The sequence below is a fragment of the Saitoella complicata genome, assembly GCF_001661265.1.
Source record: "Saitoella complicata NRRL Y-17804 unplaced genomic scaffold SAICOscaffold_24, whole genome shotgun sequence".
Classification (NCBI taxonomy): domain Eukaryota; kingdom Fungi; phylum Ascomycota; class Saitoellomycetes; order Saitoellales; family Saitoellaceae; genus Saitoella; species Saitoella complicata.
The window spans coordinates 27,636-42,865 of NW_017567015.1; the positions used below are offsets into that span (position 1 = coordinate 27,636).

Genomic DNA, 15,230 nt, shown 5'->3' on the forward strand with positions numbered 1-15,230 from the left:
CACACATATACAAGGAATATCCTTGATGGATACAAACAGGACCATCAATCTCAGTCGGAATCGGAGTCAGAATCGGAATCATCCGAATCGCTGTCTTCATCAGAAGAAGACATATCGACAGCTTTCCCATTACTGAACGCAGCAAGCTTCGCCTCCAGCGCTTTGATCTGCCTCGCTTGTTCCGCCTCGGACAACACCGCCCTATTCTTGACACTCTTCGGCTTCTTGGTCGAGCTACGCCCACCCTCGCTAGGCGCAGGCAAGCTCTTCCCCGTAACGTACTTGTACAACCGGTACAGCGTCCGGTTATCCAACTGATCGATATCCAACTCGATCTCATCCGAATCGGGGTTTCCAAATCCGGCGTTCTTGATCATGTCGGAGACCTTCACGAGTTTCTCGGGAGAGAGGTTGGGTACCTTATCCGCCAATTCTTGCTTGTGCGCGAACGTGAGGATGGGGGTCGCTTCCTCTTCTTCTGAATCATCGCGGTATCGAATCGTAGATGTCTTCTTCTTAGGCTTAGACTTCTTGCTCTTACCCTCCTTGATGGCGGAGATCTGGTCCTTCATCATAGCAAGCTGCTTCTCGAGCTTCGCCAAGTTCGGGTCTTCGTCCCACTCCGCCTCGGAATCATCACCGTAACCACCCGCACGCTCTTCAGGCTTCTCTGCCCACTTTGCGTCAAAGACGGCTTCGAGACGCTTTCCCATGTTGAATACGGGAGTACCCTGAGGGTTGTACTTGTACGCATTCTTGAACATCAAACGAACATCAGCCTCAAACTCATCAGAAGACTCATACTCATTCCGATTGATCTTGCCCTGGATAGTAGACAAATCCATCGGAGTCTTGACGATCTTGGGGTAATCCGGGATACCCAACGCGACGGCATCGACGGGTTGGTAGAAGGGGTACGCATACGCTTCGTGCGTCCTCTTCTGCAACTCCGCCAGAACCTTCTTGCAGAACTGCATCTGCTGTGCCGTCTTTCGTCGTCGGGGCTTGCTATCGGGGTAAGGATAGTCTTTTGGCGCAGGAGGGTGAATCTCGCGCTTCGGACGACCGTCCGCGCCAGTAGACTCGCGACGAATGACGGGAAGACCCTCAGCAGTCAACGGTACCGTCGGCGCTGATACCGAGCCCTTCTTCTTCGACGACGAAGTCTTCGAAGCCTTGGGCGTACCCTTAGCCGGACGCCCAATAGCATCAGCCGGAGGCATCTGCTTGATCTGCTTCTCGAACATCGCCTTCAACTGCTTCGCAAAACCCGAAATTACAGATTCCGAACCGTTATACAAGAAGCAGTTATTCCAGATCAACTCCACATCCTCAATGAATTCCCTAGGCTCGGAGTAGTATCCGTTCTTGAGGTAGGTGTCGACAGTGGTGAGATCCATGGGGTTCTTGATGATGGTGGGGTAATCCGGAATCTTGAGCGCAATGGGGTCGACCGGGTGGTTGAACGGCACGGCGGACTTGTTGCGTTTCAGCTGCCGGATGATGGCGAGACAGTACTTTTGTTGCGCATCGGGCATAGGACCGTCAGCCGACGGTTTCCGCTCTGGCCGGGGAGGCTGTTGTGCGACAACGGGCGCAGGAGCGGACACAGCAGGCGTGACGGGCTCCTCGACCTTCGTCCTCTTGGATGAAGGCTCCTCAGCCAAGCTCTCCGCAGGACGCTTGGAATCGGGGTTAGAGATGGGGGTGTCTACCCTCGGACCACCCGTGGGCGACAGTGGCGATGACTCCTTCGGCTGCTGGGGTATTTCGGGTATGTTTGCAGCCGAGGCCTCCTCCATCTTGTCGTCCTCATCCTGCTCGTTATCGCCGAACAAGTCGTCCTCGTCATCTGCCGGTGCCGGAACTGGGTGGACATCGTCGCGCACTTCGGAGGTGAGAGCGACTTCTGCGGCGGGAACAGCGCCGAGAGGATCCGCGTCGTTGACGGCCGCGTCGACTTCTTCTGAGGAAGGAATCGTGACGGGAGGAATGGCGGCCTCGTCAACACCGAAGGGAGCAGCATCGGCTGGTTTGATCACGCCAGTACTTGAAAGAAACGTGTTAACAGGCTGTTCGAATGCAAAAGAACAATCAAGGAAGAGAGTGGACAACGCGCACAAGCAAAAACAACACACAACTTTATTGGAGGAGACACACGAGTGAATGCGTACAAAACTATACGAAAGGCTACCCTGAGAAGAAAAAACACACGTTTCCAAAGAGAGAGAGAAGAGAAAAGTCTCATCGAAAGTCGAGACACGTAAAGAGTTATCGACTAGTCGAGTTTGATAATTGACGCGTCTCTCTCGAAACCGTGTTTTTTTCTCTCAGACTAGTTCGTAGAGCTCCATACACATTCACTCGGACCTTCTCAACCAACAACGACACGCGCGTGTGTGTGTTTGTGTGTACACCGTCGACATTTGCGCATGGCCATTACAGCGCGCAACGCGATGAGGTGTGTGTGTGCGGGGAAGGTGTGACGCGTCATCCTCTCTCACCTCAACGGAAGTGCAGTACTCACCCATTCAAGGGACTCCCCTCCTCACCCGGCGTCCTCATCAACTCAGCTTCGTCATTCAAGCCATTCGCCATCCCACGGTCCTTATCCAATTGGTCCAATTCCACGGGCGGAGACGGCGTCGGGTACACCACACCGTCCAGCTTGACCTAAATCAAAACCTTCAAAAATAACGAAAGCGAGTCCGAAGGAGTATGGAAGTCGAAGATAACTGAATATCTCGACGTCTGGACGCTTTTTGATTTTAAGGGGGGTTGTTGGTCGGGGGGAAGTTGGGTGGTTAAGTACCCAAGGTCGACGCGCGCGAGCTAAAAATTTCTTGTAGGGTAAGAGGGCTTGAATAACCAGCCACGCTCGGCTCGGGAACGGCTGGGTAGGAGAGAGTTGACTCATCCGATGGCCTGAAATCGCGATGGTATAGGATGATGTTGTTGTGCTGGCTGTTCTGATTCTGTCGATTCGAGCAGCATTCATCCGGGGCTGGTTGGGGGATTGGGTCACGATGACGCGTTCTTCTTTGTCGTAGGTCAAACCCAACCGATTCGCTGTAGTACGAGTCTCGCAATGTTGTTTTCAAATGCTTGCTTCATGATATCGATATCGTAGAACTATCGCAAGTACTGGAGTGTATGCTGGTAATCTTTGACACGACGACCTCCATGGATAGGGTGAAGTTTGTCTGTCGCAAAGTCTAGGCCGATCCACGGTCCTACTGGTACCGCCTGGGCGACTGTCTTTGCCCACGCACACTCGCCCCCACCACGAAGAACATCTCATGTCAGGAGACAGGGCCTATGAGACCTACAGCGATAAGGAATACGACTGTTAGCATGAACCAAATACGACCGCACAAACAAACGAAATAATTGAGTAGAGAGTATTCTTGAGGTCTTTGCTGAATTCCAAACGCCCGAACACTTCTTACGAAGGGAATGAGACCAATAATAAAAGTGTAGTAGTACAAACGCCCGCTCCATCGCATCGCATCGCGTTCCCCATCCAATCACAAAACAAGTTTTTGTATCCAACCGTTCAGCACTCTATGCTTTTCATCCTCTCTGCCTCCCCTCCACCATAGCTCATGCAAAATGGAGAGCATTTAGCAAGCATCCTTCAAGTAGGTAACGATGTCGTTCCTGTCCTTCTCCTTCTTGAAACCAGCAAAGGCCATCTTGGTACCAGGGATGTACTTCTTGGGGTTCTCGAGGTAGGCCCACATGGTCTCCTCGTCCCAGTGGACACCCTTCTTCTTGTTGGCGTCGGTGTAGGAGTAACCCTCAGCCTGACCAGACTGACGGCCGAAAACACCGTGAACTATGCGCGCATACATGTTAGTATATCGATCGAAAAGGTATACAAAGAATGGGAGGCGACATACGGTTAGGACCAACCTTGTGAGGACCACCCTCCTCAACAGTGTGGCACTGAGCGCAACGAGTCTTGAAGAGGTTGGCACCCTTATCGAGAGAACCGGCAGAGAAACCCATGTTTGGTCTTGGTGTTGGTAAGGTAAAAGTGTAGTTTGTACGCGGTCTCGATACCGATGGGCGAATTGGACTTTTTTATGAGAGCGCTCGCGGGTTTGGGGATGTGGCGCTAAGTGTGGCTACGGAGCGATTCGGAGGGATGGAGGGTGAATGCTGGCCAATCGTTTGGTCAGCGGGCCAGGGGGAGGAAATGGGTTGCGCGGCGGCGTGCGTAATCGTGATTTGTTGGGTTCAGACAAGCGCTGTCTCTGCAACTGTTTGGAACCTTTAGGATGCTACTGGATCACCTCGAGAGCGAGCAGCGTCGTAGATAGCTAGTCCACCCGCCTGCGAACCGTACGTTCCTTATTTTCCCACGGCTGCTGGCTTGCATACACCCATGGTTCAAGACCGAAGCCTGGTGTGTTACCTTTCGAAGCTCATAGTAGCAAAAGGAGATCAAATAAAGAATGGCGACGAAGAAACGGTCCACGCGCAAACAAATCAGCAATACTCCTTCCTACACCCGAATTCCGACACGGTACACAAAAGCTCCCTCATGATCATACACGCCTCACCAATAATATAATAACGCTCGCTCCACCCAAAAAAAACAACAACATTCACCAACGCCGAACAACACTCATTATCTCCCCACATTCACTCAGAACCCCTTCGCCCCCCACTTCTTCCCCTTCCTCTTCTCCCCATACACATTATACTTCTCCCCATCATACGTCGTCAACCTCGGATCTTTCCACCCACTATTCTCCCCCCCAGCGCTTCCACCCTTACCACTCCCAGCTCCACTACCGCCGGAAACGTATCCGCCTTCGGATTCGCCCTTTTTGAGTTTACGCGTGACGACGGTTGCCCATTCCGCCATCTGCGGCCCATTCGCAGGGGCAGTAGAGGAGGCACGGGAGGTTGAGTGGGCTTGGCGGGAGAAGGAGGCTGAGCGGCTTCCTGATACAGAAGGAAAAGCAGAGGCTGTATCGTCTTCGGAGTCATCAGCGGGGGCGGTAGTGGTGGTGGTGCGGGGGGATCCGGCTCGAGCTGCTGTCATCCAGGGTTCGTCTTCAAACACCTCCTCCCCGTCGCTATACCCACAGCCAGCGCCAGCGCCATCGTCAGAGTCATCAAACAAATCCTCAGGATCCTCATGATGCTTAGCAACACACTCCAAACACCGACACTCCATCCCCCCCACATTCTTCCTCTGACTCTTCGCAAACCTCTCCAACCCCATTCGTCGCCCACACACCACACAACTTAAACTCGTAACCTGTTTCGGTGTACATCCCTTACAATGCATCCCTTGGCCCGAGTTTTCGTGTTTTTGGAGTTGGGTGAGGGAGAATTGGGAGGTGGGTTTGGAGAGGCGGCAGTGGATGCAGGTGTAGCGGAGGGAGGGGGGGTGGTGGGAGGAGTTTGCGCCGAAGGTTGTGTGGGTGGTACGGGTTTGGAACTTGCCTTTGAGGTTAGCTTTGGATTTTGACATCTTCACTAGCATGACGAGTAAGTGGGTGGGGTGGGAGGCAAAGGATGGCAATACTCACGATCAAGGAGAAGTGTCACACGGTTGACCGTAAGGTATAGAAGGGGTGTTGAATGCTCAATCGTCCAAGAGAGAGCCGGATAGGGTGACTGCAGACTTTGTAGGATGGATTGAGGTGTAGAACAGGATGGAATCGTCAGCGAAGGACGAGGGAATTCAAAGTTCATTGCCATTCAATTACTGCCCAATCGAGCCTAGTGAGGGGCACTTCAGGGGAATCTCGCAGACGTGTCAGGAGTCAATCAACCCAATAAGAGAGCAACCACCGAGAAATATACATAAAAGTTGGTGTTCGCCATTGTCCTTTGGAACATCAAAGTTATCCATCGTCGTCAGCTGCAGCGTTCGTTGAGTGAAAATGTGGACGTTCTCACGACCCCCCACATCCTCACAGCACGCGCGACCGCACAAAGTTCACCTCCAAGCCCTCGATCCTCGCAGCACACCACCACACCACCACCACGACACAATCGCAATCAAAGTCTTGACATCCATGTCCTGTCAAAAAAGAATCTGGTACCCACCAGAACATCAACAGCTCATGGAAGCCAACCCCCGATTGCCCTCCCCCCACACGCATCCCTATTAAGCTCGCCACCCATCCTCCCCCCTCCCAACCTCGCAGAAACACCTCCATTCCGATTACCCCCTACACCAGGGGCGAAAGGAAGCTGGTCGGTCGGATTATGCTTCGTGAACAGGGGAGCCATGGAACGCCCCTTGTGGCCGGAAATGGTGGATCGAGTTAGTCTCGGATGCAACATCAATACTCGCGAAATCCAAGTAACTCTCGTGAAAAGATTTCATGGTACGTCTCAGTACCGCCCAGTGACGTTTGAAACACGTTATGTGTGTCGAGTGTTGCGACTTTTTTATGGTATTGAGACGTTAACGCTGCTTGTCTCGTGTCTTGGCTCCCTGCCCTTTTTGGGGATGTTTAGGGGGGTTGAGCATGGATGGGGTTTTTGGCGTGACATTGCTTGTTTAAGATAGGATATGGTAGGATTAGTATGATATGCTTTCTATTAAGCCAATGCGAATATGAACAAAACGAATAATACGGGGTAACGACAGACTATGTTAGCCCTTCCCTCAATGCCTGCATTCTCTCTCTTTCTCTCGTGTATGATGTTTTTCTCTGCGGACCCAGGCCCTCCATTTCCATCTCTTGAATGGTCATCTCATGTCATGTATACCTCACTCCACTCCCACAACCACACAATCACAGGTCAAGCCCAGCCTCATACTCATCATCATCAACAATCGTCCCATCCGCCTCCAACTTCCCTAGCTGACTCGTAACCTGCTCCATAACATGATCACTATCCCTCTCCTCATCCGCCCCAACATTCGTCTTGACGCTCACAGCATCATCACCATCCGTCTCATCCCCATCCCCAATATCACTTCGATTCCCAATACTGCGGCCCGTGCCACGACGGGAGTGCATAGGCCTCTTCGCCTTGCCCCAGACTTCGTCAAAGTAGTGCGCGGCGGCGGTGGAGGGAGTACGCGGTGTCTTGGGAAGACGACAGGACATCCCGGTGTCGTGGATTAATTTTGCGACGAGTCCGGTCCAGCCACATTGGTGCTCAGCACCCAACCCGCGTCCCGTGTCGGCTTCGAAGTACTCGTGGAAGGGAACCAACTCGCTCCAGTAAGGGTCAAAGTCCTTCATCTCGTTACCAGCGTTACACGCACGACGGCCCTCATCGTCCTTTGCGAAGATATGCTGGATACGATGCTGGATCTCCTCGGCAACATGTCCAAGATGCATGAACTCGCCCGAGCCCTTAGGACACTCGACCTTCAAGGTATCACCATAGTACATGTAAAACCTCTGCAAGGACTCAATCAACAAAAACGTCGTCGCGAGCCAAATAGGTCCACGCCAATTCGAGTTACCACCAAAGAGACCAGAGTTCGAGTCACCAGGTACGTAATCAACCTTAAACGTCTCCCCATTAACGACCATGGAGTACGGATGATCCTTATGATACTTCGACAACGACCGAATGCCATAATCACTCAAGAACTCATCCTCATCCAACATCCTTTCCAAAATCTTGACCAAACGGTCTTTGTCGACGAGAGCGAGAAGCATACGGTCACCCTTTCCACGCTTCTTCATGGATGCAATATTCCGGTTCGCGACATCACTCCTATTCTCCATAAACCACTCCAACCGCTTCTTGAAGCTAGGAAATTTATCGATGACCTCCGGCTCCAAAGTCAAAACCGCATACAACGGCATCAACCCCACCAAACTTCTCACGGGCAACTGCTGCTGCCACGGTCCTCCCCACGAGATGGCATCATAATAGAACCCATCCTCATCATTCCACAACGGGGTATCACCGTCCGTGGACTTAAACGTCATCGCATCCGAAATGAGCAAGAAATGCTCGAAGAACTTGGACGCGATATCCTCATAAGTCCTCCTATGCTTCGCCAATTCGAGCGCGATATTGAGCATACTCAAACAATAAAACGCCATCCAACTCGTTCCATCAGCCTGCATCAACCTACCACCAGTAGGCAACGGCTCGGAACGGTTAAAGAGTCCGATATTGTCGAGACCCAAGAATCCACCCTCGAAGATGTTGTGTCCACCCTCGTCTTTACGGTTAACCCACCACGTAAAGTTCAACAACAACTTCTGGAACATCCTCTCCAAGAAATCCAGATCCTCACGTCCATACATCTTCCTCTCGATCTTGAACGTACGGAAAGTAGCCCAGGCATGCACAGGGGGATTCACATCCGAGAAATTCCATTCGTAGGCGGGGACTTGGCCAGAGGGATGCATATACCACTCCCTCGTCAACAAATCTAACTGTTTCTTCGCAAAATCGGGATCGATCATGGCGAGGGGGATACAATGGAACGCGGTATCCCAGGCAGCAAAGAATGGGTACTCCCACTTATCAGGCATCGACAAGACATCGTCGATATACAAATGCTTCCACGCCTGGTTGCGGACATGTTTCCTCTCCTCGGGCGGCGGCGGCTGAGTGGGGTCTCCATTCGCCCACTGATCCCAGATAAAGCCGTAGTACTGCTTGTTCCACATCATACCACCCAATGCCTGACGCTGGATATTGCGCAAATCGTCAGCCATGGGCATAGGACTAATCCTCCAATAAAAGTCATCAGCCTCAGCCAAGCGAGACTCAATGACATTATCGAATGCCTCCTCGTCGATGTCGCCCTCCTCGACCCTGTTGGAGAACTTGAGACGAACGACGACACACTCACCACTCGGGACATCCTGGAAATCAAACCAAGCAGCAGCCTTGGTACCTTCCTTATCGGGGTTAACGACATCCTCCTTCTTATCCACGATAAACTCATGGAAGGCGTCCTTGCAGTACTTGGTCTTATTCTCGCCCCAACCAAGGTTCTTGTAGTTCGAGTCATTGTCCGTGAACAACAATGTCGGCTCAACGATGGGCGCATCCTCACTAACACCCGGCGAAGACGAGACCTGCATGTATCGATCCCCCAACTTATGATGCTTAGCATGCACAACCTTCTCCCCCTCCCCCTTCATCCCCGGCTTCTTCTCCTCAGGCTCAACCCCCCACGCCCAAGTATTCCTGAAAAACATCTGCGGAATAATATGCAAGTTCGCCTTGTCCGGACCCCGGTTATACGCCGCAATCCGAATGTAGTACTCGTCCTCATTCTCCTCGTCCTTGGCGTACTCGATAAAGATGTCCCAGTATCGGTTTTCGTCGAAGATTTTGGTGTCGGTAATTTCGTATTCTTGGGCGTTACGGTCGCGGGCGGCGTTTTCGGCGACGAGTTTGTCGTAGGGGAAGGCGGTTTGGGGGTATTTGTAGAGGTATTTCATGTAGGAGTGGGTGGGGGTAGAGTCGAGGTAGAAGTAGATTTCCTTGACTGATCCAATTGTGTTAGCATTTCCTTTCCCGTGACCATCAACTCCAAGGGGTATATGCGCCGCAATGGCAGCATTCACCCCCGAGATCATTGCACTCACCATCCTCTCCATGATTTCCCTGATGCCCCGTCAACCCGAACGCCCTCTCCTTCAAAATCTCATCCTTCTCATTCCAGAACGCAAAACTCATACACATCAACGCATGATTGTCACTAATCCCACCCAATCCATCCTCACCCCACCGGAACGCTCGCATACGGGCATGAGAGTGGGGGAAGTGCGACCAGGCGTCGCCGTTGCCGGAGTAGTCCTCGCGGACGGTCGACCATTGACGTTCAGAGAGGTAAGGACCCCAACGGCGCCAGTACTGTCAACTGAGTCAGTCCATGATCTTCGTCTAGCATTCACGCCCGGCGAAGCGGAAGCGGGAAGTGGGGTGGGTAGCGGACGTACCTTCTTCTTATGCCTATCCTCCGCCAACCTCATCTCCTCCACCGTCTGATAGTGATGGCCCATATGCATCGGCATCTTGTCCTTGTCTATTGCAATTGGGTCCTGTCGAGGGAGAGAGAGCAGGCAGTTTTGCTGGGGTTATAGCTTCCGGTTGAGGGTGACGAGATAGGCATTAGGCTAGACTCCATGGGGTTGACGTGGCTTGTGCCTAAATCTGTTAGACGCGCGTGCAAAACGTCACAGGCTGAATGCGTGTGAAAGTGCATGTGGTTTAATGAAAGAGAGGCCTGTCAACCTGTCAATCGTTAATGCTTGATTCATTGATGGCGGGAGGGTGACGGTCTCAATCGCAACTGTGAGGTTAGGGTTGGGTAACACCAGTAACACCCAGCTGGAAGGTTCAATTGAAGCGTTCACCTCCTTTCAGCAATCTGTTATGTAATCAATTTCCATAACCATTTGCGTTTGAGACGGTCTCAAGTTTTCCGCTGCTGTGATTGTAATCGGCAATCGCTGTACATGCATATGTGCGGCACGGTAGTAAGCCGGGCCCAGCAACGCTTATCCGATGCGCCATTCATCCTCAGTGAAAACAGATACGAGTCCTATATCCATCCCCGCTCATATATGCAAAAGACCAGGGAGCCCTTAGCTTCATGCTCGTACCGACGAACTCAGACATATTGCCGCTTTCCCACGCGTCATTGAAGTGCCATATGTTCGCGATCGATAGTAGCTGGATCCGCAGCGCACTTCTCCCGCCGATGAGCTGGGATTCGAGCATAATTCTGTTTGGTTAACTGGTAGTTATCTGACTTTAGCGTATTCAGCAAGATCATTTGGTGTGTGGTTTACTGTGCTAGGTTGCTACACGTATACGTAATGCGGTACGGGTTTGGGGGGACACCGGATCCGGGAGTCGTGGGAAACACGAGAAGCGAGTAACCGCCGGATGGTTTCTTGAAGGGTTGCATTTTGAGAGTGTTATGATAGACTTTTCTAGCTACTATATAGCTTCTCATGGCGTTCCCAAGAGCGGAAGTGATGGACGGACCCGGGAAGAAGCTTGACGGATGCGGTTGAGGAGTACCGCGGGGGTATAGCTGAGACCATAGTGTAGATGTTGGGAGATAATCACTGTATAACTTCTACATAAATCTGCAATATGATCGTGTGGAGATGTATTGCGCTGCTCCCGGTGGTGTTGAGGAGGGCGAGGAGCACTATGACGGTACCGGTCAGTCACATGGGATACACCAAGTTTCCCTCACTCATCCGATCCAGACTACAGCATATCTATAAAAAACCCTCAGTCCCAGGTTGAGATCAACATACTCCCTTCTCACTGCCTCCCAAACTCGGCCGATCAGAGCCCTCCTCGCTCGCCAGAATTGCACGCTACGAATAAGTCCAGAAGCAAAAATCTTCTTCCCCAGAACCTGTCCACTCTTGATTCTCTCCCCAACCAACCACCCATCCAACAGAGTACGCGTTGCGGCGGGACTCACCCCTCTGGGGTTCGCTTTCCAGAACCATGTCATGGCCTCTCAGTAAGTGTGCCGGTCCGGTCTTTTTCATGGGGCTCATAGCGTGGACGGCAGGGATTTTGTGAACTTTCAGGAAGTGACGTCCTGAGATGAGCAACAAAGTCTCGCACATGTGCAAGGACTGGTGCATTGTGTTTGTTTGTGTGTTTTGCTTTCGCAGTTGAGTGTTTGTACGTGTGAGGAGTCAGGACACTCAGCGGTGAAAACAAGACGTATAAGCTTCTTAGGTGTTTAGCTATAGCTTGCGCATCCGGACTGGGGATTGAGAATGAATATAGACAACTTTCTTTCAATCATAGAGCACCACTTCCCTATATTAAATTGGCGATATGTGACCAAAAACCCAACACATGCGAATACGTGTCCCACCCATCCCGTACGCTTTCAGGGTACCCGATGCCGGATTTGACCAATGGCGGGGATTTTAATGTAGAGCTAATACCAATCGACTCCCGCGGCCATCACAAACTTCTCATCATTCCCAGTGATCTCCAGAGTACCAAAAATCAGGGCTCCTTGGGCTCTCTGACCTGTGCACTCTCACCCCGCATCACCCTGGGCCTTCCAACTCCGAATCCCCTTGTTCTTAACACGCCACTCCCACACCCTAATAACAACACTCGCATTCAAACGGACAGTCCTCCGTCTCCCCACTCCCCGGAATATTCATCTTCAAGAAGTCCTCGTCGTAGACCCTAAACCCTTCTTCTGTTCTCTTCACGTTCGACGCACCTCGAGAGTTTGCAAAGTCGTCATCTGGTGCGGATGTAGATGTGGAGGATTTTGAGGGTTTGGTGGCGGTGGAGGAGAAGTCGGCGACGATTACGGCGGGTTTGGGGGCGGGTGCTGGGATTTCTGACGGGGTTTCTGATGTGTCTTCCTCAGCAGATTTCTTTGCTTTCGACTTCTTCTTCTTCTTGGATGATTTTGATTCTGCTGGTACCTCCTCTTCCACCTTCTTCCCCTTCACCGCAACCTCATCCTTCGCCCCCTTCTTTGGCTTCGCAAAGATCTCATCGATATCCACCGCAGCGGCTTTTGACTTTTTTGCAAATATATCATCAATATCCTCTTCCTTCGCCACGGCCGCCGCGCCGGCTCCCTTGACCATCTTTTTCGTCATGCTGGCGGGTTTTGCGGTTTTGCCGATCTTGCTGCCTGTTACTGCCATTGCTCTGCGTACCGGTATATCTTCCTGGTGACCTGAAGATGCGTGAAGAAGATGGGATCAACGACAAACTCGATTCTTAAGCCGGTAAGGGAACTGTAACGTGGACACGACGTATCGTACCGTATTTTTCTTACAGCAGGTCTCATCGTGGCTGGGGAGGTACCGCTGCAGCATCCCGCGTCACCAGCCGCAATATACGTCGGAGCGCCTAGCCGCGCCAGAACGGCAGCTCCTTGCAAACAGCTAGACCCTACGGCTTGAAGGGACGGCCATTGCCATTCGCTCTGGGCATATAGAACACGGGAATAGGAGAACTTTGCTTTGTATCGATATCGTCTCTTGCAATTGGGTATACATCAGCATCTCTCGAAGGAGAGGAGCACGTATCTATTCGCGACCAGGACCGTAACCGCGACGAGCAGGGCTGAGTTGGAGCAGCATACAACCCGCATACATCTCACCAATGTCCACCAAAAAACGGAAATCCTTCCTAGGAGGCCTATCCTCCCCACGGCATCCACCAATGTCCTCCGCGGGCGGCCTACCAACACCCACGACAGCGACATTTCAAGCGCAACGAACTGCGTCCAACCCGATCAAGGCAGCGTTTAGTGACCTTATCCCGCGTGGAAGAAGGTTTTTCTCTGCTGAGTTCTGGAGAAGGAAGAAGGAGGAGGAGACTTTGCAGCAACGGCCGTCGTTGTCACAGTGCCCACCCCCACCAGCGCCCACAGAGGGGCGGCGACCATCGACGGCCCTTCCACCCACGCTACGACCACCACCACTACATACCCCACATGCGCCAGAACGAGAGGTCGAGCAAAATGACGACTGGGAAACACAATCCGACACGGCCTACGAATCCCTCCGCACCTCCCCCCGTACCGAACGTGCTCGCGCCGACGACGTCTTTGCACCCCCGGTAGACGCACCCCGTAGTTCGAAGGTATGGGGAAAAGCGCACAGGGCTACGAAGAGCCTCGTGCCACCAAGACTCGCGTTTGTGTCTGAGACACCTCCCAGTAGAGGGACGAGTGCGGAGGAGAGTTTGGAGGTATTATTGGCCAGGAAAGAGGAGTTAAGACCACCGATACCGGTGTTGGGGGAAGAGATGTGGAATGCTTCGGCGCCGAACCTGAGTCCAGAACGACGGGTCGACAAACGCTCCAGTACCGCGACGATCCGACACGACACCCTTCCCCCACCTGCCTTTGGGGTGTCGAATGAATTCGTACGACGACCGAGTACGGCTAGTACCATCAAACCCATGGCCATACCCACCCCAATCACCACCAGCATCACGAAAGAAGAGTACTCTAGCTCCGTAAGCTCAAATGCCATGACGCCATCGACACTCGCCCAAGACCGCGAATCAGATTCCGATATCTCGGATTGGGACGCGAGCGCGAGCGAGGACGAGGATTCGTCTACCCTCAAACCCAGCTTACCGACGAGGAGTGAGTACGCGGGTATGTTGAGGGGTGGGGGACACGAGAGAGCGAAGAGCACGAGTTTCGTGGAGGGTGGGAGTGGGACCGGAAGTTTCTCTACGGCAGGTGAGAGTTGGGATGAGGATTTCGATATTGCGCCTTCTTCTCCGCTTTCTGGACAATCCGAATCTGAGGAAGAAGATTCGATTACGCTACAACAACCGCGGCGACCGATGACTGCACGATCCACTACCATCCCCGGCGATAGAGCGTCCAGAGCAAGTGGGAAGGGGGGTAGAGGGAGTGTCAGGTTTTCAGTCCCGACGAGTATTGTAGAGCGTCAAGCGAGTATTCGGGGGCATCTCACCAACGTGAAGGAATTCGCGAAACTGGTGGAGGAACTCAAGACTCTCCTTGCTCGACACGCATACAGGGATGATGAAGAGGGGGAGGACGGGGTATTGTGGGCGGAAGCGGAAGCGGTGCTTGATTTTGCGAGCACTGACCCCGAAACATCTACACCGCGACCGCGACCGCGACCGCGACCACGGACCTCACCTCCCTCTCTGTCATCTTCGACGACATCCGTCGCTACTTCCACCACCACGACCCCCGACATACCCCTTGGCTTTAGTCACGAAGGCGCTGAAGGTGGGAAAGATTCAAGGAGAATTAGGATGGACGCACGAAGCGTGATGGGGAAGGTTAGAGGGAGGGCGTATACGGTCGACGAGAGTGTTCATGTCGATACGGAGACGTTGCCGGGGTTAGTTGAATATGTTAGGGGCTTGAGAGAGAGGTTGGTGGTGTCACTGGGAGAGGCGTAGGGTCGCGTGGATGTAAGAGGTGATTGTTTGTTTTGGGAAGACTACTGAGTAGAGGGAGGTGTGATGGCGTGTGGCTTGAACGTTTGATTGGATGTTTGCTTTTGGACTGTGCAGGTTTGATTTGTGTTCAGGCTGGCGTTCGGTTTCGACTTTTACCTGTTTTATCTATGCGTGGGTACGATACGTGGGTTCTGAGATGGTTTTGGATGGTACTTTGCAATGGCGAGGTGACGAGGATTTGGTTCGCAATTGGGATCATGGCGGATATCGCTGGATTAGGACATGCTTTCAGAGGAGCTGAACCTTTTGCTCTGAATTTGCAAATCTCAGTATAGGAGACGCCGAACCTT

General features: G+C 52.5%; 6 protein-coding genes across 6 annotated transcripts; 1 reads left to right on the plus strand and 5 right to left on the minus strand.

Annotated features, from left to right (window-relative positions):
- Positions 1 to 50: 50 nt before the first annotated feature.
- Positions 51 to 1,538, minus strand: SAICODRAFT_61228 (Bromodomain-containing protein; the record flags this gene model as incomplete). The annotated part of the gene is made up of 2 exons (XM_019169831.1): positions 51 to 1,049; positions 1,125 to 1,538. 2 exons carry the CDS (start codon positions 1,536 to 1,538, stop codon positions 51 to 53), a joined length of 1,413 nt encoding a protein of 470 aa, XP_019021753.1.
- A 2,085-nt stretch (positions 1,539 to 3,623) lies between these two features.
- SAICODRAFT_61114 (cytochrome c) lies at positions 3,624 to 4,011 on the minus strand (the record flags this gene model as incomplete). Its single annotated transcript, XM_019169825.1, has 2 exons — positions 3,624 to 3,838; positions 3,903 to 4,011. The coding sequence occupies 2 exons, from the start codon at positions 4,009 to 4,011 to the stop codon at positions 3,624 to 3,626; spliced, it is 324 nt and encodes a 107-aa protein (XP_019021754.1).
- Positions 4,012 to 4,479: 468 nt separating this feature from the next.
- Positions 4,480 to 5,612, minus strand: SAICODRAFT_21312 (uncharacterized protein). Its single transcript, XM_019166407.1, has 2 exons — positions 5,550 to 5,612; positions 4,480 to 5,496 (listed from the first exon to the last, which is right to left on the minus strand). The coding sequence occupies exon 2, from the start codon at positions 5,489 to 5,491 to the stop codon at positions 4,655 to 4,657; it is 837 nt and encodes a 278-aa protein (XP_019021755.1). The 5' UTR covers positions 5,492 to 5,496; positions 5,550 to 5,612; the 3' UTR covers positions 4,480 to 4,654.
- A 1,158-nt stretch (positions 5,613 to 6,770) lies between these two features.
- Positions 6,771 to 9,980, minus strand: SAICODRAFT_9608 (uncharacterized protein; the record flags this gene model as incomplete). The annotated part of the gene is made up of 3 exons (XM_019172026.1): positions 6,771 to 9,451; positions 9,552 to 9,819; positions 9,906 to 9,980. The coding sequence occupies 3 exons, from the start codon at positions 9,978 to 9,980 to the stop codon at positions 6,771 to 6,773; spliced, it is 3,024 nt and encodes a 1,007-aa protein (XP_019021756.1).
- A 1,845-nt stretch (positions 9,981 to 11,825) lies between these two features.
- SAICODRAFT_31711 (DUF1764-domain-containing protein) lies at positions 11,826 to 12,697 on the minus strand. Its single transcript, XM_019167987.1, has one exon. It carries the CDS (start codon positions 12,621 to 12,623, stop codon positions 12,060 to 12,062), a length of 564 nt encoding a protein of 187 aa, XP_019021757.1. The 5' UTR covers positions 12,624 to 12,697; the 3' UTR covers positions 11,826 to 12,059.
- Positions 12,698 to 13,086: 389 nt separating this feature from the next.
- SAICODRAFT_27317 (uncharacterized protein) lies at positions 13,087 to 14,880 on the plus strand (the record flags this gene model as incomplete). Its single annotated transcript, XM_019167024.1, has 1 exon — positions 13,087 to 14,880. One exon carries the CDS (start codon positions 13,087 to 13,089, stop codon positions 14,878 to 14,880), a length of 1,794 nt encoding a protein of 597 aa, XP_019021758.1.
- Between the last annotated feature and the right edge of the window lie 350 nt (positions 14,881 to 15,230).

Excerpts from the sequence above, each read along its gene's own strand:
- SAICODRAFT_21312 (XM_019166407.1), bottom strand. The coding sequence starts at position 5,491 with ATGTCAAAATCCAAAGCTAACCTCAAAGGCAAGTTCCAAACCCGTACC.
- SAICODRAFT_31711 (XM_019167987.1), bottom strand. The coding sequence starts at position 12,623 with ATGGCAGTAACAGGCAGCAAGATCGGCAAAACCGCAAAACCCGCCAGC.